This window comes from Equus asinus, chromosome 8 (genome assembly GCF_041296235.1).
Source record: "Equus asinus isolate D_3611 breed Donkey chromosome 8, EquAss-T2T_v2, whole genome shotgun sequence".
Lineage (NCBI taxonomy): Eukaryota > Metazoa > Chordata > Mammalia > Perissodactyla > Equidae > Equus > Equus asinus.
This window is the reverse complement of record NC_091797.1, coordinates 13,238,009-13,262,233: the sequence shown is the minus strand read 5'-3', so window position 1 is coordinate 13,262,233 and position 24,225 is coordinate 13,238,009. Positions and strand designations below refer to the sequence as shown.

General features: G+C 44.9%; 1 protein-coding gene across 1 annotated transcript in view; it reads right to left on the bottom strand.

The window, feature by feature from the left end:
- Window positions 1-5,251: 5,251 nt before the first annotated feature.
- GCLC (glutamate-cysteine ligase catalytic subunit) overlaps window positions 5,252-24,225 on the bottom strand; it is a 44,336-nt gene continuing 25,362 nt past the window's right edge. The window contains exons 4-16 of the mRNA XM_014863858.3: window positions 22,607-22,720; window positions 20,980-21,038; window positions 20,745-20,878; window positions 16,357-16,431; window positions 15,786-15,902; window positions 14,609-14,747; window positions 14,048-14,160; window positions 13,447-13,539; window positions 13,032-13,136; window positions 8,091-8,172; window positions 7,910-8,013; window positions 7,716-7,836; window positions 5,252-6,696 (exon numbers count right to left, since the gene is read on the bottom strand). Coding sequence (XP_014719344.1) covers window positions 6,485-6,696; window positions 7,716-7,836; window positions 7,910-8,013; window positions 8,091-8,172; window positions 13,032-13,136; window positions 13,447-13,539; window positions 14,048-14,160; window positions 14,609-14,747; window positions 15,786-15,902; window positions 16,357-16,431; window positions 20,745-20,878; window positions 20,980-21,038; window positions 22,607-22,720 — 1,468 coding nt within the window. The 3' untranslated portion in view covers window positions 5,252-6,484. The remainder of the gene's footprint in view (window positions 6,697-7,715; window positions 7,837-7,909; window positions 8,014-8,090; window positions 8,173-13,031; window positions 13,137-13,446; window positions 13,540-14,047; window positions 14,161-14,608; window positions 14,748-15,785; window positions 15,903-16,356; window positions 16,432-20,744; window positions 20,879-20,979; window positions 21,039-22,606; window positions 22,721-24,225) is intronic.

Below are 24,225 nucleotides of genomic sequence, written 5' to 3'. Positions count from 1 at the left end.
AGCAATGACTTGCCCCACATACACAAATACCAGGAATAGAGTCAGAACCCAGTTTCCTGACTCTTACAGCACATCCTGATTCTTCCTGAAATCAGAGACAGACCCAGACTTTCCCACGGACTTATGGCAGTGAGCTCTTCTCCACTGGGACTGCCCAGCTGCTGAGCTGTAGGCCTGGAGTTGCTGCAGCTGCTGTGGGGAGGGGTGGGCAAAGTCGGGGGAGAAGGTACTCTATGGAGAAAGGTTGCCGGAGGGTAAAACCATTATAGTGGCAAGCACAGGCCAGGGATGGAGAGATCAGGACCTGGTGGCATTTGAGCCCCCAAGAAGCTGTGCTTGAAACTTAGTGCCACCTCTTGGATGTTTCAGGTATGCAAGCTGGTAGATTTCCTTTTTTTTTTTGGAGGAAGATTGACCCTGAGCTGATATCTGTGGCAGTCTTCCTCTATTTCATCTGTGGGATGCCACCACAGCATAGCTTGAAGGGCAGTGTGTAGGTCACGCCTGGGATCCAAACCTGTGAACCCCAGACCACCAAAGTGCGTGAACTCAACCATTATGCCGTTGGGCCAGCCCTGAATTTCCTTTTTATTCAAAGCCAGCTGGTACAGGATTTTCTCTCACTTGCAACCAAAAGTCTTGAGGATGCAAACTTCTCTGCTGTGCAGGAAGGTCAATAGTATCCAGGACATTTGGTTTTATTTTGGAAAAAGAGGAAAAAAAAAATGTTCTGGGAAACTCACCAGAACTGTGTTGGGAGTGATAATGACAGAAAAGCATGAGGACATTCTCATGTTTCATTTTTTCCTCCAGAAATTTTAGTTCCTCAGTTATCGATATGATTGTTTTTTCTCTGCTGACTGCTCCGTTGCATTCTTGGAAGGGTAAATTATTTCAAAGGAGGTCGTTAAGAAAACATGTTGGTAGGAAGTAGGTGCAGCTTGTGTCACCTTTAATGCAATCGTGTCCTCTGAGTCTCTAGGGTAAAGAGTGCGAGTGAACAGTGATGCACTTTGCTTTTACGCGTGTCTCATTTCTACCCGTAGCAGCTCTGCAAAGTGTTCTCATGTCTCTTTTACAAATGAAACAGAGACAAAGAAGTTGTGTCACTGCCTGAAGTCACCTACCAGTACGTGTGAATATCAGGATCTGAACTCAAGTCTATGCTCTTGCTTTTACGTTAGAAGCACGTGGATCCCCTCCGAACCCAGTCCTGACAAATTTCGTAGGAGCTTCAGAACACAGTGCTTTTGGTTGAGATGTTAACTGTTGAACTGCTTTCATTAAGATGCCGTGATGAAAGCACAATGTATCCAAAGGTATAAAAAAATGCAATTATTCAACATACACCACAGACAGAGAGTTTTTGCTCAGAAAAGTTCCTTTTCTTCCCCCTTTTCTTCTGAATCATTTCTACCCAAATTTTTCTCTTCTGTTTGAGGTATAACATACATAAAACGTATAAAGCACATTCAAGTGATTTTTAAATAGCTCAGTGATTTTTAAACATATTTATATCCATGAATCATCACCCAGAGTAAGATATAGAACGTGTCCAGCACTCCAGAAGTTTCTTCCCAGTCGGTACCGGTCCACTCTCACCCAGATGTAACCACTAGTGGGACCTGGATAATTGTCACTTAGTTTCGTCTGTTCTTGAATTTAGAGATTGAATCATATAGTGTACCTTCTTTTTCATCTGGCTTCTTTACTCAACGTGACATTTGTTAGATTCATCTGTGTTACGTGTAACAGTTCTTTCTTTTCTTTCGTTGTTATAGTCCATTGCTTTTTCTTTAATTGAGGTATAATTGATTTATAGCATTATACTAGTTACAGGTGTACAACATAATGATTTCATGTTTGTATACATTGTGAAATGATCAGTACAAGTCTAGTTAATATCTGTCACCATAGTTACAAACAATATTTTTTCTAGTGATGAGAACTTTTAAGATCCACTGTCTTAACAATTTTCAAATATACAATACAGTATTATTAACTATAGTCACCATGCTGTCCATTACATCCTATGACTTATTTTATAACTGGAAGTTTGTACCTTTTGACTCCCTTCACCCATTTCTCCCATTCCTTACCCGCCTCTGGCAACCACCCATCTGTTTTCTGTATCTATAAGCTTTTTTTCTCTCTTTTTTTAAAGATTCCACATATAAATGAGATCATAAGGTATTTGTGTTTCTCTGTCTGACTTATTTCACTTAATATAATGCCCTCAAGGTCCACCCATGTTTTTGCAAATGGCAGGAGTTCCTTCTTTTTATGGCTGAATAATATTCCATTGTGTGTGAGTATATATATATATACATATACATATACCACATTTTCTTTATCCATTCACCATCGATGGACACTTAGGTTGTTTCCATGTCTTGGCTATTGGAAATAATGCTGCAGTGAACGTGGGGCTGCAGATATTTTTTCAAGTTAGTGTTTTCATTTTCTTTGGCTATATACTCAGAAGTGGGATTGCTGTATCATATGGTACCTCTATTTTTAATTTTTGGAGGAACCTCCATACTGTTTTCCATAGTGGCTGCACCAGTTTGCAATCCCACCAGCAGTGCACAAGGGTTCACTTTTCTCTACACCCCCACCAACATGTCTTGTCTTTTTTGATAACAGCCATTCTAACAGGTGTGAGGTGATATCTTGTGGTTTTGATTTGCACTTCCCTGACAATTAGTGATGTTGAGTATCTTTTCATGTACATGTTGGTCAACTGTATGTCTTCTTTGGAAAAATGTCTATTCATATGCTCTGTCCAGTTTTTAATGGGATTTTTTTTTCCCCATTGAATTGTATGAATTCTTTACATAACACTTGCACAGCATGGCTCATGAGTGGTGTGCGTCTGTACCTGGGATCTGAACCCATGAACCTGAGCCACTGAAGTGCAGTGTGCCAAACTTAACCACTAGACCATGGGGCTGGCCCCTCTAAGTTGTCTTTGCTTTTGGTGTCAGATTCAGAAAATCATTGTCAAGACCCATGTCAAGGAGCTTACTGCCTATATATATATGTTCTTCTAGGAATTTTATGGTTTCAGATCTTAGGTTCAAGTCTTTAATCCATTGTGAGTTAATCTTTGTGTATGGGGTAAGGTGGTGGTCCAGTTTCATTCTTCTGGATGTGACTGTCCAGTTTTCCCAGCACCATTTATTAAAAAGACTGTGCTTTCCCCATTGTATATTCTTGGCTCCTTTGTTGTAAACTAATTGACCATATATGCGTGGGTTTATTTCTGGGCTCTATTCTGTTCCATTGATCTGTTTTTATGCCAATACCATACTGCTTTGATTACTATAGCTTTGTAACATAGTTTGAAATGAGAAGCTGGCGGCAGCATTGCTCTTTCTTAACGCATCTTCCTTTGTACTTAGCTTTGTAATGTTTAATTTCGTAGAGTGCTAAGAGTGAAAGCAGCTTTTGGGATTATCCAGCCAATTTCATCCTCCTCTCACCAAGGAAATGCAAATAGACTGGAAAGTGTATCTTTCCCAGCCAAGCTCACCCACCAACTCACCTCGCTTCCAGTCCAGACCTCATCAGTTCCCTTTTAATTTACAGTTTGCTAAATATCCCTTGGCATTCAGTTCAGAAGAGTTAAAGGGAATGTTAACTATTTACACAAAAGCGTAATGGAGAGGAGAGCAGCTGGTAGAGCTCAGTAGCTTATCTTCGAGGGGTGGGGGGAGCCTGAACCTAAATGGAAAGCTTATAGCAGCACCTCTAAAACCCTGGCAATTAAGCAGCCTATTTACAGTTCTGAAAAGGGCCCCATTTCCAGTCGAGAGCATCACAAGCTACTGCCAGTGGTCCCCTGCCCCAGGTCAGGCACTACCAGCTCCTTGAAGGTTACTTGCCTTTTATCCTCGCAGTTTCCGGTTCCCAAGAAACCTCCCATCAGCTCCTCAGACAGGGCCTAACCGGCCCCACAGCCTGGATTTTCACGTCTCCTGGTTAACTTTTGTGTAGGTGGTGGTTTAGGAGGCAGCCAAGGCGAGCTCCCTCCATTTCTCATTGGAAAGGCTCACAGCCAGCCTTGGGGATGAACCGGGGTCACGGGCATCTGGGACCAGGGGGAAACCTGTTACTCATCCAGGGTACTTGATGGGCAGGAAACCAGATTTGGGGTTAGAAGTGGGTTAAGTATCAGGGTCAGGTCTGAGAGTCTGGGCTCGGCCACAGCTATTTCCACCAAGGAAAGCCCTTCTTGCTCATCTCAATGTTTATAGTTCTGTTCCTGAAACCCTGCGTTCTCAGCTGTGTTCAGGCGGTAAAGCTCATGAAAGGTGGTGCCTACTTTCTACATTGGACACAAAGTACCACAAACTGGTTTTCAGTAAGAGAAAAATCTAGATACAACACATCAGAATTAAAAACAAGTATCATCTGGGACAAAGTTGATTTGCCTATAACTGAGGTAAAGAAAGTGCTGTAAGTCCTTGTCACTCCAGGTGGCCTGTGGATCAGCAGCATCCATATTACCTGGGGGCTTGTCAGAAATGCAGACCCCTAGGCCCAGGCCAGGCCCAGCCCACTGAGCCTGGAGGTGCACTTTAATAAGCCCCTCCAGAGATCTGTAGGCAGATTAGTTTGGCAAGTACTGCCCTAGGATCACTCAGATAACACGTCTGGACTGAGAAAAGTGGACTGACCACATGAGAACAGTATTACGTGAACTGGGGGCTGGGGGCTGGGAGAGGGCTGCTGATCCAGAGACAAGGGTTGCAAGCAGCTCTCTGCGGCCCTGCTGCCTCAGTCCGTCTCCAGCTCAGTCAGTGTGTACACGGCACCCAACCCTCAGCACACGCCACGAGACCTCTGACAGCACGGCAGCAGTTTAGAGTAAAAGGAAAATTCACTGAAGGTGGCCCAGTGGTCATTTCAGCCACACCCAGGCCCTCGCCTCGCCACTGAGGGAGATGAGGCGTCTTTTCATCACTATGCTTCTTTCTAAAAACATCTGAGGATCGCAATGTAGAAATCATTTCAGGGAATATCTGGGCTAATTAAAAAAAAAGAAACCCCGCCACCAAGCATGTGGCGGCAGAACTCACACATTCAGGAGTTTTCAGAAGGCTGATTCTGTTATTTCCTCATACCGCAAACATTTTAGTTTATCTGCCTTTTTACAACCTGATTTACACAAGCAAATCGCAAATGAAAAACAGGTGTTCTTTAATCCTCCAAAATGCAGGTATGAAATATGGCACACACCAGAGTCTTTATACGTTAAGAGGCTTAACTGAAGCAGCTTTATTGCAATTTCTTAAAATTAGCATTACAGTTTAAATATTTATGCCGGTAAAGGTTTGGATAATCTACTATACATAGTTATTTTAGAAGCAGTTAAGACTTTTAACTAATTGGAAAAAAGAAAACAAACCTTCAACATAAAGCTCTAACAATTATGAGAAATTATTTACAATTAAACATGTAGGGTCCTGATTCACAAAACTTAGTGCATGTCATGATTGCTTTATGCGTTTCACGGAGAAGGGAAGCACTGAGAAGAATCCTCCCCAGGTAAGAATGGCTTTCAGAAGAATGTCTGCAAACTAGAAAAAAAGTAACAAAACAAAAACTTCAGCAACTGCATTTGATCTAAAATTTAAGTGTATAAGGGCCTCAACAGAAGGGCTGGGGCCATTTTTGACATTACTCTTGGTAAGCGCAGGAAGGAAAACGAGTCTCCCCTTTTTTAATTAAGAAAACATCACCCCCAGTAAACACCACATGTGAACCTGGGGTAATAGTCTCCTTTTTGCCTACAGAGTTGTCTTCAAACTTAACCAGCAAATTTAAACAGATAAACAAAGAAGGGAAGTCCCTCCTCTGACAGCCTTTAGTTCACGGGTTTCATTTAGTGGTGAAAGCTTGGGGCAGGGGGACCCAGGGGTTAGCTATTCTGATTGTGAAGGAAACATCGTAGGCAAGGTGCCAGAGACCCAAGCTGTCCTGGGAGCTCCTCGGCGGATCCACGCTGATCCTATGCACACAACAGGGGCGATGGCTCAGAGGAAGTCAGCCAGACAAACTGGTTTTAAAACGAAGCGATCAGTTTCAGTGAATCAGGTCCCCGGGTAAAGTCCTTAAAAAAACCCAAAAATTTACAGTAAACCTTGTAAACTCTGGAATGCAGGTCTAGCACAACGACCAGTGGGTTACATTTACAAAACTGCTGAGACAGTAGTTGTTCTAGAGTCAGAATGGAAAAATGTACAGGCCAGTTCGCAACGACTTTAGATACAATGTTATTAAAATACATTGTTAATCATAAAAATACTTTACTCTGTACATGTACACTGTATAAACTCTAGGTTCGCCTACTGAAGGCAGCCTCCAATCCCTTCTGGACGAGTGGCCCAGGACGCAGTGCACTTGTATGGTTTGGTCTCCGTGCGGCGCACGCGGGCGGCACCACCGGCAGCAGGGCGCTCTGCCCTCTGCAGAGGGTCTAGTTGGAAGACTCAGTTTTGCTTCCACTATATTTTACTTTCCTAAATGCTGGTCCGAGTAGCTCTGGGCATTCACATAATTCATTTGCAATTTGGTTACACTTGAAAATAAGGCTATAGTTCATTTCGTCGGTTATCACACTGTCTTGCTTGTAGTCAGGATGGTTCGCGATAAACTCCCTCATCCATCTGGCAACTGTCATTAGTTCTCCTGAAAAAAATTTTTTAAGGCAATGTAAGGTAGTAGTAGTGCTTTTAAAAAATAAGTTGACATTTATGGCCAGTACAAACATAAGCCTGAAGGAAAACCAGTATGACCTTTCGGTGTAGCCACGTGGCAGGGGCTGGGAACACGTTTTCCCCAGTATTTGAAGAATTCCTGCTGGGGAAGAATTTTAGGCTGCAGGCAGGCAACTAGGACACGCACATCCCACGGCTATGGTACCTGTTAGACGCTACCCACACACTGACCCTGCCGGCTCCTCAGAAGCGGCAGCCAACAGGTGTGCTAGAGCACGCGGGCTCCCACTGGGCTGGGGGACTAGGACGCCATGTGCTTGGGTCAGGAGACTGCCTCAGAGCATGGCAGGGTCCCGAGTTTCCCGGAGCAAACTTTGACCACACGGGGGGAGAGAATCACGAACAGTGAGCAGAGTGAAGAGAGAAATTGGGGGACTCCGGGGAGTTTACAGAAGCCCCACGTGAAACCCAGACGCCATTCCCATCACTGTTGTTACTCCTACCGCAGCGGACAGCCAGGCACTTGTTAGGCACCATCCACGTGATCTCCTCAAAGCCAACCAGGAAGGGGGTTGTTGGGGTGCTCGCTGTGTGGGGGCAGGCTGAAGACCCAGACAGCCCAGCCGTGTCGCTGACCTAAGCCCCAGAGTCACCCAGACTCTAACAAGAACCCACAACGATGCACGACAAACACAGCTGGACCTAAGCGACAAACAGGCGAGCAGAGACTGTTTCTCATCTAAGATGCCGTCGACTTAAAGATGCACCACCGCTTAGGAGCCAGTAAGAAAAAAGCTCCGCCAGGTAAACTGCGAGCGTCAGATGATCAGGTGTACCCCTTCGCAGGGGGTGGAACGTGAGGGCTGCGCACTGATAAAAGCCGGCATACTTGAAAAGACTACTCTGCGGAACTGAATATTGTAAGACTGGGAGGGTCTGCCTACATGATGAGATTTTTTTTTTTTTAAAGAAAAGCAAATGATGCCATACCAGATGCTCTCTTCTTAATCAGCTTTAGGTAGTTCAGAATGCTACATCTGGTGTCCACATCCACTTCCATGTTTTCAAGGTACGAGTTCAGAATCGGGATCAGCCCAGGAAACACACCTTCCTACAAGAAGCAGGACGTGTCATTAGCCCCCTGCCGGCGGGGTGAGCCGCGAGGTGCGCGGGCCGGGCCCTACCTTCCCGTTGATGATGGTGTTGATGCTCATCAGCGTGTACTCCTCCGTGGCCGGCTCCGTGCTGCTCTGAGCCTTCCCACAGCCATCCACCACGGCGTTGCCACCTGTGGACGAGGGGCGAGCAGCTTTAGCGGCTTGTGGTGGCCTAAAGCGACCCTAGAAATCCCAGAGAATGTCATACCTTTGCAAATATCTTTCCTGAAATAAAACATTTCCTGCAAGACAGCATCCCGTTTCTGTGCGACTTTCATGTTTTCATCAACCTAAGGGAGAAAAATAATCACGGCTAAGTCAAAACATTCTCGAGCAGACACAGAAGTCAGAGTGCCTTCCTCGCCTCTGTAGTTAGGGCTCATGCCCTCAAGAATCCTAGTTTCCCCTCCAATGCCTTCTGGCTGTGAGAACAGACTTTCTATTTTTATGTGGGGCCTGTGTCACTCAACCACAGATTGGCATGTGCTTTTTAATAACAACGGGGAATTCTAAGGGAAGCTTACCTTAAAACACAAAAACTTTTGTTCATCTGCATTTCAAAGCACCTGTGACTAAACCTTGTAAGAAATCTACTGAGGACAGGTGGCTGGTTCCCTTTACACAGCACAGTGACTCACCCAAGATGCCAGGGAAGGAGAGGCAGAGAACTCTGAGGTGAGGGCGCCCAGCTCTCCTGACTGAACCAGGGCTCAGTGCTCTGGGGTTTTGCGGGCCTCACTGTGGCGACGAAAGGGACTGAGTCAGCAGGCTGTCAGATCTGGAGTAAGGCTGGCCCTCCACGGGCAGAGGGTCACCAATGCCATCTGCCCATGTGGGGGCTCTGGCCATGTTGCCTCATTCATGAGGCCAAAAACCTCCTCTTTATTTGTGAATTCTCCATTTCGCCAGTGACGTCTTAAGACCCTCAAAGTGGAGCTTTTAAAACGTCTTAGCAGGAGTCCCTATTTCCTGTAACGAAATCTCAGGGGAGCCTCAGTATATAAAACAGACACAAGTCAGAAGGCCATGTTGAAGTGGGACAGACGGTACAAAGTCTGATTACTTACTTCTCCCCCCACACTCATTAATTGCATTGTCGTTGTTGTTAAAGACACACATGACCTTCTGAATCATCTAGATACTTCTAGGAGCAGATTGAAATTAATAGTCTAAAATTCCTCCATGGCTGGGAAGATCTGTTTTCATTTCTGATGTGTTCTTAGTCTTGACAAAGGTTCATAAAGATCACTGGTTTTATTTCAATTTCTGCTCCTTTGAATTCCTTTCTGAAAGCATATTTTACCCTTGCTCTTTCGATTCTCCATTTCACTGCTTAGGTCTATTTTCAATTTGTCTGTTAAAGCACTGAAATGATTTTCCCCTTGGAGACTAGCTTTGCCAGCATCCCACTGCCATTCACTTTCATTCTACTTTTGACTTAATCTAGAAACTATTAGGAAAACTATTTTAAATTGCCAACAGTTAAATTTCTCTTGAACATCTTTTTGCTGAATTTTGGTGAGACTGCATCCTGTGTGGTGTCTACTTTTGAGAAGTGAAGATTTTCCTTGATTAACTTTTATAAATCACTTTCAGAGCATTTGAAAAGAAGATGTGTTGTGGTCTGAGATCTGGGATGCAGGCTGCACAACCAAGCACACCAGCCACGTCCTTTAGGTCCCCTGTGGCCTCTCACCTTTGATTATATGACTGGTCAGTTCCCGGGTAACATGCAAGGTCTCTGCTGAGTGACCAACCTCCATGAGTCCCACACGGCCTTACTCAGCCACTTATCCCATCCACACATGCAAAATGAGGCCCTGAGAGGATACGTACGCTGCCCAGGTTCAACAGCTAGTAAGCAGCAGCACAAGTGACTTACGAACTGACTCCTCACACCACAGCCAGCTCACCACCACACTGCGGCGCCTCTGAATTCTTCTCATGCTTCTGAGAAACGTCTGTGGCGCTTTCCAGAAAGAAGCGCGGCCCTCACGGCGTCTCGGAAGAGCACAGGAAACCACTTTCTCTGCCTCATGCAGCACTTTACCTCACATTTTATTCTGTCTGCTATCACTTTATCACTCCTGCTATCTTCAAGGGTCATTACGTAGCTCTTTGTTTTCCACCTTTGTCCTTGTTTTAGGCATGTCTTCCACAAACAACACACACCTTTACGTTGCTATTTTACATCATCTGTTTTAGCTTTTTCACAGCAGAGGTTAGCCTATTCTGATGGGTTTCCATCTTATTTTTACCACGTTATGTTCTCTGGGCTACACGCCCTGGGTCCCACGCCCACTTATGTGCCACTGGAAAGTACTTTGATCTTTTTCCACCCCTTTTAGTTCACAGGTGAGAAGTAATAAATCCTATTTCCATACCATTAATAGTTTGTTTTATTTTTGAGGAAGATTAGCCCTGAGCTAACTACTGCCAGTTGACAAATAGAAATGGCAAGCAATAGGATATATTGGAGTATATGAGGAAGCCATTTGGTGTAAACCTAATTTGGCCTGACCTTGCTTTTCCAAAAGGGCCTGACCGTGGCCGTTGAGCACGCATTGTATATCTGCTTTAGACATTCCCTATGGCAAGGACAAAGGCCCTTGAGATAAAGGTGCAACTTCCCTACCCCTCCCAACGCTGGCATTTCCTTAAAGATTAAGCATCTTCCCTTAGGCTAGGAACTGATTGCTGCGCTCACCTGTGACCGCCCAGCTCGAGACAATAGACTTGCTTCCTGCTGCGCCCGCCGAGATAGCAGACCCACTACCTGCTGTGTCCATCAAACGCTGTGATGACAGGGCAATCTTGTGACTATTGTAAGAGGGACATTTCAATCATATGTGAAACATCCTCTTTGAGGGTATATAACCACCCTGTATACCCCCGCTTCTTTGGAGTGCTCTGTTCCTTTGTGGAAGGACTCTCCCGGGCCATGGTCCTCACATTTTAGCTCAGAATAAACTCTCCCAAATTTCCATTTATAGATTGGTTATGGATTATTTTTGTCAACACAGTCCTCCGCTTTTTGCTGAGGAAGACTGGCCCTGAGCTAACATCTATGCCCATCTTCCTCTACTTTATACACGGGACGCCTACCACAGCATGGTGTGCCAAGTGGTGCCATGTCCACACCTGGGACCTGAACCGGCGAACCCCAGCCCGGGCTGCCGAGAAGCGGAACGTGTGCACTTAACCGCTGCACCACCAGGCCGCCCCCACCCCCATTAATAGTTTTTCTTAAATAGTCCGTGTTGAAATTCTCTTTAAATGTCAAGCATCTCTAGTGTATCTGCCCGCTGTCTCCCTCCACTATCCCTTGCTCTGGATGAGGCTTCTGTGGCATCCTCTTCACCTTAACTTAATCGATTCAACTTTATTAGAATCACCTGGAATTAAAGAATAGTTTGGCTGGGAAGAGGATTCTATGCTCGTAATCCTTGGCCCCTCAGGATTCTGCAGGTTTTTCTTCATCTCTTTCAGCATTTAATGTTTAGATGAGAAGTGCTATCAGCAGATTTTTCCCTCCTGGCTGCTCTCCTAAGTTCTTCTCCTCTCTGGACAGTTGATTTTCTCTTTAAGATTCAGAAATTCCTAGATTTGGGTTCTTCTTTAAATATTTGTCTCATCCTCAATGGATTCTCTCACTCAGAGGAAAATTCCCTCTATTATTTCTTTGATTATTATAGCTCCTATCTCTTTTACCTAGACCGTTCTCCTCTTCTAAATTATTACACAAATGCTGAACTTTCCAGAGCATTTCCCATGCTTCAGTTCTTCCATAATTTTCATTTCTTCGCCATCCTGCTGGGATGAATCTCAATTTGGTTTCCTACATCACTAACTCTGATCTTTAACAGTGTCTGCTCTACTGGCAAGTACACGGTTGTAAGTGTTGCTTGTCCTTGTTTCTTTGTTTCTAAGAGCTCCTCTTCTCCAGATGCTCCGGAGTGCTTGTTTATTTTATGGATGCAACCCTTCTCTAGAACTTCTTCAAGGGCACCGATTAGAAATTAAGACATCTTTCCAGTTTCTTGAATTAACTGTGTTTCACTGAGGATAACACTCTGCAGGCCGAGCTGGGCCCTTCTCTTTAAGTTAAGTGTTCTTCATTTTCTGTTGACTTTCAGACACCCACTCGTATTTGTAAATGGAAGCGTGGACTGGTAGCTGACGTGGCCTCTCCTTCAGGTGTGCTGGCCTCCCCGGCAGGGACACCCACACGAGTAATGTGGGCCTGCAGAATTCCGTGGGCTGCCTCTGGCCAGGGGGTGATGAGGCACAGGCTGGCAGCCAGACTTCCTTAAAGGTGTGCCGGGGACAGTGCGGGCTGGAGAAGTCGCTCGTGGAGGGAGCAGGGAGGGAGGTAGCTTGGGGGCAGGTGCTGGGCTGGGCAGGGTGATTCTCCCTCCACACTTACCACAACAGGGCCACTCTCCTGCTCCTTTTTCCGGCCCTAAAACCCCAGCAGACCTGTCCCGAGCCTTTCCAGCCACTCTCTGTGCCAAGAGACCCATGGGCCCAGGGACCAAAGGCCTCTCCTGACTTGGCTACTGCCCCAGGGCCACAGCTCTCCTGCCTCGAAGCCTGGAACTGGTCCAAGGCTCTGCTGGGAAATGCTTCCAGGAAGCTCCGTTTTTTTTTTCCCCTGGGTTGGGCTGATTAACTGATTTGTTTTTCTGATAGTCCAGTGCCCTCCACAGTCTCCAGAAACACGTCCAGGTCAGCTCCACCGAGGTGACCTTTCCTTACCTCCCCCTCCCATCCTCATTTTAACATCATCACCAAGCGGGATTTCTGACAGGATGAAATCAACTTGTGGGACTCCCTCCAGGCGACATCTTGAATGGAAACCCTCTAGAAATAAGGCGGTTTTTCAAATGCAACCCCAAATCTCTTTCAAAGGGGCCGAAAGGAGCTACTACTGCTACCACTTCTGGTTTTTTCCCAGGAATCTCCACCAATGCAGAACCAAAACCTACAGCATAAGCTTAGATTTAAAACAGAAACAAGGTGGAGAGAGAGGCATTTCTTCTAAAGGGTGAACGACTGACTGTAAATCAAGTCAGATTGGAAATAAAAAGCACGTGTAAATGAGCAACAGATGGCAATCTAGACCCATCTTACTGAGACGTAGCCTCACCTTTGACAGCGGGATGAGAAAATCCAGCTTGTACGACAGGATCACCCTGGTGAGCAGCACCACAAACACCACATACGCGGAGTTCTCAAAGTCCGTCAGCTGAACCTGGACAAGCAGGAGCCAGAGAGGTTACAGACCAACCGCACGGCACAGATGCGCTCTTCCCCGACAGGCCCCTCCTCCGGCCATGTCACTGCCAAGCCGTCTCCGAATTCCCCGTCTGGGTCTGGAAGCCCTCTGCCCACAATCAATCCTCAGAAACCAATGCTCCTTAGCTTCTGGACCTGCTTTAACATGCACACACTGGCTCTGTACTGCCTTCCAATTAAGCTAAGGGCCTCCAACGCGAGCACAGGACAGTGACGGGCAGTCAGGACGGGTGCATTTGAGCCACCTCCTGCCCAGCGCGTCTTACCTCCATGGGTCGGAATTCTACTCGCCATCCGATATCCGAGTTTGGAGGAGGGGGCTTAAACCTCATTGTCTGCCAATTTGTGGACTGAATATTCTGTAAGAACAAAGCAGAGGACAAAACCAACTTTCCACATATCCGGGAAAATATTAAGATGATACGATATGTAATCAGTGCAGAGGACTGCTCACTGTGCGTAGCAGACACTCTTCAGTTCACAAATACAAAAAGGTACAACTGGAGATTTTCTTGGAGCGTGACCTGCTAGGAAAACAAACAGTGAGCGTTTAACAGAAGCCAGGCGACAGGTCAGCAGCACTGAAATGACTGGCTGTGTTATTTTTGGGCAGCACGTCTGAATTTTTCCCCGTTAGGCAAACAGCATAAAATACTGAACAAAACATTCAGAATCGGAGATACGACCAGTGAGACTCATAAAATAGAGGCACTTTAAGCCAATCTCAAACTGTTCTTAGTTCTTCACTGTGCCGGGTAACAGAAGGCCTAGGAGATGCCTCCCATCGCTAACTCCCTCCTCACAGGCATAGACAACTGCCTCCACCTTGGTTAGTGAAGGGCCGTGCAAGTGAAGCAGAGGACGTACCTCGAAATGGTCAGACTCGTTGGCATCGTCCAGGTGTATTTTCTCTTCAAACAGAGTCAGTGGGTCTCTGATGAAGAGATGAGCAACATGCTGGGCCAGGAGGTGGTCAAGGCCTGCAGAGAGAGGGCACAGGGACTCCCTTCAGTGCTCGAGATGCCGCTGCTCTCGAAGTCCAGTAAGAAGACAGACCACCGAGGAAGCGTGAAGACAGGGTGTCCAGAAGCTTAGGACATGGCTGGTTTGTTCGGGATTCTCGTGTCACCCAGGATTTTACAGACCTTGGGGAAGCGTCAGAGTTTTATGTGCTACTTGCACTATGCCTAATGGGGCACTGGTGTGGACCTTGATACAGATCTCCAAAGTAAGTTCCTTTTGCTAAAAGTCAAGAAGATCTTGCAAGTATTTGAAACTTGAAACTTTATGAACAAGCAGGCTCATAAGAAAAGTTATAGACTTTACACTATAAAGAGAAACCAGACCAGGAGTCAGAAAAAAACGTTTAAGAGTTTTGAAGAACTAAAGGCGTACAATCAAATTTAAAAAAATGGAATGGAAGCTCACCTTCCCGTAACAGCTGTTCATAGATTTCTTTATCTATTGTCAAGTCGATGTCATTATATTTCTCACCACATTCAGATAAATAACTGTCTATTGAATCATACCGGGATTTACTAATCCTATACTTATTTTTCTTCAGTGGCTAAAATTGAAAAAAATATGAATGAATGCCATATAAAATGATCTGGAAATAAATGAATGCCCCAAATAACAGTAAAATGACATATATTTTTACATACAATAATTACATTAAAATGTCCAACCTTAACATAGACCCTGGAAAAAAGTTAACCCTGAAGAGTATTATTAGGGAAAAATCAAAAAAGCCTAGAGGCAATTTAAGTAGCCTTTTTTCTGATATGATTTAAATGTACACTTTTTTTTTTTTCCAAGCAGATTGCCTTCACTGCTATTGGGCTAGGAAAATAAATGCCAAGGTTGAAAGTCAAAAAATAAGCCTAGAATGTAAAACAGAGCTATCAAAATGATTTCTCCTTTAAAGTTTACTTCTACTTGGAAAGCATGTTCACCAGTTTGTGAATAATTACACAAAGACCTGAGCAGTAGACTTGTGTGAGAACACCCATGTCAAGGTTCCAGTCCTGGAGGTAATTCTCAGGTCTAGGACGGGCCTGGGCATCTGAGGTTTAGAGGCCTCCACAGGTGGTTCTGATGCACACTCGTGCATGGAGAGATGCAGGGTCATTGTCCAACATGCAAACAGAAGGCACAACCTACCCTTATTAGGCGAAACCTAACCCTTTATTTGGGGCAAAGGAATCTTCGATGACAGATGACACTTTCCACAGCAGAAAGCATCACAGACAAATCACCCAGGTTGTGCCAAAAAGCCTTTTGGTAAAAACAGCCATCAGCACTGACTTCTAAAATATAGAAAAATTTCACTACTAATTTTAGAATATAAAACAAATACAGATTTCAACAAATGATGAAAATTAACTCCCCACCCAAACCAAATCACATTTCCCACATAATTCACTCCAAAACAAACATTATGAAGCCAAACAAAGGCAGGTTTATAACCTGGGAAATTTCTTCCCATGGGTGACTAACCCACTCAGGATAAAAACTGAAGGGAGACTTCAAAGTTGCAAGGAGTTACAATAGCCCCCTCTTAGTTGCTTGATTTAAAAAGCCTATTGAGGAAAATAAGTCCCACCTCCAGGCCTCTCTCCTCCCGAGTTCTATCATCTACAGACGCAGAGATCACTCCCCAGCGACAATCAATGTCTGACACGTGGCCTCGGTAAAAAGGAGACGCAGCGCTCAAAGCCATCTAGAAACAAACAGAAGCCAGCACCGGCAGGTTCAGAAAAGCTCCACGCAGTTCTCTCTGGGCAAGAGGCATCAGTGCATGTGACCCATACGGAGTTCCACTACGTCTGTCTGGGCCTGCTTGCTCACGGTGACATGCATCAGAAGGGACTCAAATCCTTGGATCCGACTCATTTAAATCATCCTCTGTAACGGGGGGGGACATGAAGGCGGGGAGAGGGAAAATGGCTACACTCAAACTTGACATTTTAACACAGAAATGTCTTCCTAGCAACAGTAAACGTCCCTAGCCTAGACTCTTAGTCTGTTGGCTCAGTCTGCAGACTATTGGTGTTAGTTCATTTCTGAACGAAGTCTTGACTGGACTGAAATAGCGCACAGTCAGCAAATTTTGCACATGCAGTCTTTATTTTAACACAGAGAAGTAATTAAAATAAGATGTAATTTCTACTTACGACAATTGGGCAGATGGTGGCCAACTGATCATAAAGGTATCTGGCCTCAGCTATGCTGCAGGCTTGGAATGTTACCTGTTTGAGAATTACATGTTATTAACAACAAGTCATTAACATCCTCCCACAAGAGCAAAGTCAGAGAGGAAGATGGTTGGAGAAGACGGGGACATGGTGTGGCATCATCATTCCATTCATGATATTATTACAGGAGCTTTGCTTAAAAGCTGCCTCGGATGAATTTTGCTAGAAAGTGGTATTTAATCACGTTCACAACTAACATAAACAACCACGTTGCTAAGTTCAGTGAGATTAAGAAGTGAGGAAAGAAAAAGATGATAGGAGATGAACGATGAAGTTCAGGAAGCCGCTTCCTCCTCTGCTGGCGCGTTTCCTCGTGTGGCTCCCCGTGCACTTCAGTGAGCTGAGGGGTTATATAAATCTCGGTACAAAAGGGACTTGGGGATGTGAATGATGGGTTTCAGAGTTCCCAGGGGCAGTCCGGGGAACAGTCTGGAAGGGTGCAAGACTGCAGGAAGGGAGAGTAGTTAAAATACTACAACTGTCAGGGAAAAAGCCCAGGAGGGCCAGCAGGAAGAGGCCCAGCACAGCCTCAGCAGCAGGCTCTGGGGACAGTGGGTGCGACAGGTTTTGGCTCTGGGGTTCCTCGGACAGACAGGAAGACGAGGCACCAGGACACAGTGGGCTTACGAAGCCACAGAACAAAGAAGCCCCTTACGTAGAGGGTTTGGGGAGCAGGCTCAGAGGATGTCCTGAAGAGCACCCCAGAAGCCTGCAGAGGGGTCAGGAGCACACTGAAGAGTCAGGCAGAGAAAAAGATCACACTAAGTGATTAGTACAACTCCTGTAAAAACAATGACCCCAAGAGACCACAAGAAAGTCCTGCCTTCTCCAGGGTGGGGAGCGGTGGAGGGCCAAGGAACGCGCGCATGGCTATGTTAGCACATTTGTATTAACTGCCAGTTGGGATGGTTCTAATTTCCTGTTATTGTCATCTAACAGTAAGGGTTTGAATTTAGTGTCGGTGCAGGAAATAATTTAAGTGCTTAATGCTTGAAACAGCAGCTGAGTGAATATGTGTATTGTTACAATCCCAACCTGTTAGTTCCAACAGCTTTAGCCAGGTCTCAACTTTGCTTTTTCATCAGCAGAGACCTTCTGGGGGAGCCTTGACAGTGCACCTGCCAAGTTATACTGGCATTCCACGTCCCGGGATGACTGACGACCGCAACAGTGATCCAGACAATTTATCACAGCCTGACTCTCCTATAACTTCTATGTTAATGATTAAGTCAGTGCTCTCTTTTAATTAAAATATAATTAACCAGCCTTTATAAATTAATTCAATGTGAAAAGCTGTGTCATAGACATCAAAGAATAAGAGTTTCAAAGGTTAAAAGAGATCAAGATGGAGAAGGATTGGCAACTTGGTCATTGATAACCAAAACAAGGGCAGTTCTCTGCCGAGGTGAGGACTCCATGGGAAGAGACGGGTACGATGTTCACATCCACCGTGACCCCACCGCCACCGTGTCAGCTCCAGGCGGCTGGGATCTGCCTTCCCGTTTCTATCCCGAGTGTCAGAACAGTGTCTGACACCTACTTAGTGCTTAATAAGCACTTATTAAATGAACAGAGTATCCTGAAGGAAAGAAGGTGCTCGAGAGGAGAACAGGGGCAGATATAAGTTTTATTTTTATGAAACGGTGAGATTCTTTAAAAAGTGTGACCCTCAAGGTCAAATTCATATGGATTGAAATTAAAAATATCATAATGTTCCCCAGGTGTTCTGACGCTGAGTTCTTCTGAACATGCACCTGACTTTATTTAAGCCCTTTTTCGTTACTCTCAGGTGTTTCAGCGTGTGTCTGTTAATTCTGTTCTTAAGAAGGTACTAGGATAACCATTTTTTCTTTTCAGAGTTCTGACTGGCTTCTCTTAGACGGCTCAGTACATACTGGACAAGTCACAGGGAAATCCTGGAAAAGTCGACCCTGGAGAAGTGTGCTTAAGAAAACGAGCACCTGGGATTCGACTGCTGGGCCACCACAGTGAAGTGACTTAGTTCTCCCAAAGGTGTTTAGTGACCAGCTTCCTTACTCGGGAGCTGACGGAGCCACTGCCACGCCACACAGGACATCACCGCGGAGGACGGCTTCAGTGGGGGAAGGAAAAAAGTTCTTGGACCTTAAAAAGGTGTGGATACACGGACAGCTTTGGCTTCCAGTGTCCTTTTGAAGCATGTAAAGAAGAGAAGCCTGACTAAGGAAACTGAGGAGGGGGGGAAAAGTATGAAAAATCGATGTTAGGAACCTAAACATCTACTCTAAAATTTATCTAGAACCCAATTTTGAAGCCACATGATTTTCTGTTGGGGAGGGGACACCTTTTACAACATGTGTGAACTTAATGACATGAACTCAAATGATTCCTGAAAAGCTCCCCCACAGTCAAAACTTTGAATGTGGTTAAATGCTTTCTGTTTTGTACAGTGAGTCTTCCAGAAACCTTAAAAAAATCACCTTGAAACTACTTTTCTGCTTTACTGTAATAAGCAGTTTCTAGTGTTCCACTTGAGAGATACAAAGTGGGGACTTCCGTGGCGATCTGTGGCATTCACCTCATTTATTAGACAATAAAATCATTGTCTAATGATTTTAAGTGGAGTATTCCAACTAGGGTGCTGGATGCGCCACTGAGAAAAAGAAACTTGATCCCAAACCCACGACAAAGCTTAAACTGGAAGGAAGATTGTATCCACAGGCAAAAAAATATTAACTACCTACTATCAGGACACATTTATTTGTATAAATACAGTGTTTCAAGGGAAAGAATATCCTTTTGGAATGGAGCCACTCAGCTGTCATGGCAAAAACACCCTAGTTTAATATTAAACCAAGGAAAGGCGGTCGGTACTCTGATAGCACTGACACAGTTTTAGAGCCATGCACTAAAGTTCTGGAGCTTCATGGTTCTCTCTAGAACAGTTGTAATTAAGATAGGAAAACAGATACGCAGTTAAAATTCAAAGGTCTCTTTTTTTAATGAAGTGTGACCATTTGTAAGGAAACTTACTGGCCTATGTTTGTTTGGAAGACACATTTTATGCTACCTATCTAAGTCAGGAAAAGTAGGAAAAAAATTTTATCCTTGGCCATGGTTATTTAAACACAATTAGCATGAAAAAATCTGACTCTAGCATTCAATTTTGAATATACACAGTTGGAAAAATAAACACATCAGAGATATCCGTGCAGGAAGGTGCGTATCTATGCTGCAGCTGTTTGAGACGATGGGAATGTGGGTTTCTTGGCCTCTGTGTTGACAGCGATCAGACTGGAGCCCAGGGGGGCCTTTCGTGGCGCTCTGCACAGCTCCAGGCCTCTAAGGAAACTTTCTAATCAGCTGAAGTAACTGGAACTCGATAAAATCTCCTTGGACAATAACAAGAGGCCTCTCTCTCTTTTTTTTTTTTTTTTGCAATTTGCAAATTTATATTTTGTGCAAGTCCTACTTCTGTGCTAACATGATTTTCAACAAATTAAAGGTTAAAACAAGTTTTGTTCTGTTAACAAAAACAGTGAAATAAATATTGGCTTAGAGTTAGACCTGGAAGGGGCTGAAATATAAACCCTTCTTTCAACGGATGAGAAAACTGAGGCCAAAAGAAGTGAAGAGAGTTACCCAAGTACCAGAGTAGGGACAGCCAAAACCCCAACTCAGGCCTGCATGCTGCCCGCTGGGCTCTGGCTCGCCTGCCGAGGCCCCATGTGAGCTTGGACAAAAATCACTGCCAGGCACATCAGTAAGCTAACCAGATCCAGGGAAAGTTTTAAGAGTAAATAGAGGGAGGCTACGCTCTCTCCTGTGTAACTTAGCCGGGGCAAGGCAAACACAGGCTGCTAAGTATTTATTCTTTTTATACCGCTAGACGGCCTTGCATGAATACCGAAATTTAAAGTCCAAACAATCCTTCCCTTGGATCACAAAATAATTGGAGTGCATCTATCCGAGTTCATTTTTACAAACTGTAAGAGATTTGAGCAATGTTTACAACCTCAAAACTAGACTGTCACTAGATGGCAGCAAAAATTAGACACAGAGATTAAGACAGTGACCACAGAATATTTCATGTTAATTAACACTATGTATCTTTGTAGTGAACTGTAGGTCCTGTAAATTCTCCATCAAGAGATTGTTTCTAATGAATTTACTAAAATAACTTGATTGGTTTTCAGAAAGGCATACTGGCTACCATTGCAACCTGATGAAAATGTGATTTTTAAAAAGGAAGCATGCATACATAAAGAAAGGAAGTTGTAAACAGAAATGGATGAAGACACTCTGCCTCTGTGCATCTGAAACAGTACCTGAAGACAGCAGTTGCCCATCCCAAATCCCATGGCGTCCATGTAAATGTGATCGGGCTTAGAAGCCTTCACTGCCTCATCATCCTCAGGAAACGTTTCTATAAATGGAGATGGTGTATTCTTGTCCTTAAATACTGTATTATTAAATTAAAAAGAAAGGAAAGGGGTAAGAGTCGAGGATTAAACAGCAGTTCAGCACGCACCTCTCCCACCCACCACCTCTCTGCAGACTTACTTGGTACATTGATGACGACCTTTTCTCCTCTCCTATGTCGGATGTTTCTTGTTAGGGTACTAAAACAGACAACCAAACGTCGTAAATCGGCCTGAGAACCATCACGTAAAAGAAGAATTTGATCACATACAAGCAAATGGAATGAAATCCTACCTCACAGGAATTCTCTTAAAGCAAACCTACAGGAGATTTATGTGGATCAAGATACTCTGAGGCATACTTGAAAGAAGGCTTTGTGTTAATAACACTTCCTCTGGCTCCTGCTCAAGAAAGCCATTTCTCCTGCTCGACCCCCGATTCCTGGGTTGCACGTAACTTACCAAATCAAGCTCAAGTGTTCGGGGTCTGCCATGGTCTGGTCTCACCCTACATTTCTAACACTTCCCATGTTAACTCCAAAGACTTTAGCCAAACTTTAGTACTTGCTTTCTCCAGGCATCTCTGGAGCCCCAAGACCTCATCACTTCCGCCCCCAATCTGCAGCATTAATACCTAACCCCCAGACCCTCCACTTGTAATCCAGAAGCTACCAGGCACATGGTGGCTACGGAGCACTTGAACTGTGGCTAATCCTAATTAAAATATGCTGTGAGGGTAAAAGACACAGCAGATTTTGAAGAATTGGTACAAAAATAAAGTTAACAAGTTGAAATATATTTAACCTTATATAGCCAAAATATTATAAAATTAAGTCCACCTTTTTTTTTTCATGTGGCTTCTGGGAAACTGAGCATCACACCTGTGGCTCACATTACAATTCCATGGGGCAGTGCTGCTGCCGGCTCAGCTTAGATGCTCCTCTCACGGAGACTGCTCTGATGCCCTCAGTGGGAAGCACCCTCCTCTCTCCACAGAGGACCTCTGGCGCTCCCATCCTTTGATATCCGTCATCATCTACATGTTCTTGCAGCTCAATCTATTTTCCCCTTAGCACACTATAACATTTGAAGTTGGCATCTATGTCTATAAATCTTTGTCTCCCCAAAAGACTCTACATGTAGCAGGTGTGCAGACCCGTTACAGGAATTAAACACTGAGAGTCTTGACGTCCTCACTCCAGGGCAGGAGCCTGGGTTCAGGATGACAGGTGAGACTTGGGGTACGAAGCCAAGAGCACACTGATTGGGCCCTGAGGCAACTGAAACCCTAGAAACTCAACTACAGACTAACAGACCTGGGAGTTAACAGAACAGAAGGTAGAGATGCCGATTCTGTGCCAGAAGCTGTACCTATTTTTACCTTGTTACCAAGGTATCTAGAGTGGGACAAGTGGATCACAGACACTGGTGGTAACTGAGAGGGGAAAAAAGGTGGGAATAACTACAGGAAAGCTTCCCAAGAGGCGTTTCAGAACGAGGACTGAAAGGAATCTGCTCCTTAAAGGAGACGACAGAGCTGGAAAATGGGCAAATCAAGCCTGGATACCAGAAACGACAATGAAGTTCCCCTGGGAGTGCTGAGGATGTGAACAGGTGTGCATTCATGTCTGCTGCCTTCTCTGGTTAATTACAAAAGGAGCCAGCATGCAGTAAATGCCCCACAAGGATCCCCAGGCAGGAACACCGTCCTCTCGGCAGGCAGGGATCTGAGTGGGGGACGTCCAGTTTAAACACAGAACCACACTCACCTGAAGCGGGGGTGCTTGTTTATGGCTTCATCGGGAAAGAAGAGGGACTTGGAAGCTCCTCCTTCGACCGGGTTGGGTTTGAACTCGGGCAGCGTAAACCCAGGACAGCCTAATCTACAACAAATGGAGGAACTAAATAGATAGCATTTGTTTCCAAGAATTACTTCCGTCTCGCCATCACTGCACCTGTGAAAGACCTGACCTCTCTTATTCTCCTTTTCAGATGGCCTGGCACATGGATGCCATGCATATATTGTGCCCCTTTACAACCACCCCTTGTGCTTTGTCATCGTGCCTACCGAGATGTCCTCCTGTGACAGCAGCCCTTCACTGACTTCATCAGAGAGCCTCCATTCACTCAGTACCTGCAGAGCACTCACTTACCTCCCACCCATCTCTTCATCTAATAGCGATGACTCACCGCACAGAAGTTACTTCCCTTGGTCACGTCCATTGTCATGGGTTATAGGTTTCCCGTTTGCAGCTTCTGGGGTGTCTTCCTTTACTGGTTCTAGACTCTGGGCTTATCTTTTGACCCCTGCACAGTTCCACTGCCCCCAACCTCCTGATAAGCTCTGTTCCAATCTGGAGGGGGTCTCCTGTTTTTGGCCTCTGCAGGTCATCTCATGAATCCCTCAGGAGCAGACAGTGTCTCCATCGCCCCTGAGATCTCCCTCTGAAGCCTGAAAGCCCATCCTATTATCTTAAAGAAGAGCTTTAATTCCAGCACAGAAAAGGAAGCCCTGTATTTATCCCTAAATGTAAAGCTCAAATTCCACACCACCTGTGGTGATGCAACCAGTTCTTCTAAGAATTTTAAGGTCACCATTAAGTGTGCTGTGAGGGAGGACAAAGACTAACAAAGTTAGTGAAAGCAAAACCAGAGAGGCTTTTGTCAGGCCTTAGATCAGGGTAGGAAATGCCTAGATTGAGAGCCAAGATGAGCCCATGCCTGATTTTCAAACCCTACCTTTTATACAATAAAGCACCTGCTGGCTGCCCACATCCGCCTGGTAAACAACAACTGAGTTTGCTGATCTTATCTGGAAAACAGTTCCCAGCGACGATCAGGGTTCCTGGGAATTTTTGTAGTCATGTGCACTATTTACTATGAGCCTGCAACCTTACGGAAAGTCCTTTAGGAGAGTGAGAAACTTAAATCTGGGGGGATTCTTGGCTAACCAGAATCAGGATGGATGAAGGGAGAATGAGAGTGTGCTGGTTTGGCAGAAAGAAGGCAGGCGGACTCAGATCTTCACACTCCTCAGCACTGCTTTCCTTCTGGATCAGTACCACCCGACAGAACTTTCTGGAAGATGGAAATGTTTATCATCTGTGCTGTCCAATACCAATACGGTAGCCGCTAGCCACATGTGGTTACTGAGCACTGTAAATGTGGCTAGTGTGACTGAGGAACTGAACTCTTCATTTTACGTAAGTTTGACTAACTTAAATATAAATAGTTATATGGCCACTGTTTGAACTACAGTTTCCACATGACTGAATTTTGCCTCTTTACAGAGAGAAAAATCACACTGTTTACACTTAAGAAACCAAGTACTTCCTTCCCTCTTGATCTCGAAAATACAATAAAACTTCCCTCATCATTTACTATGGGT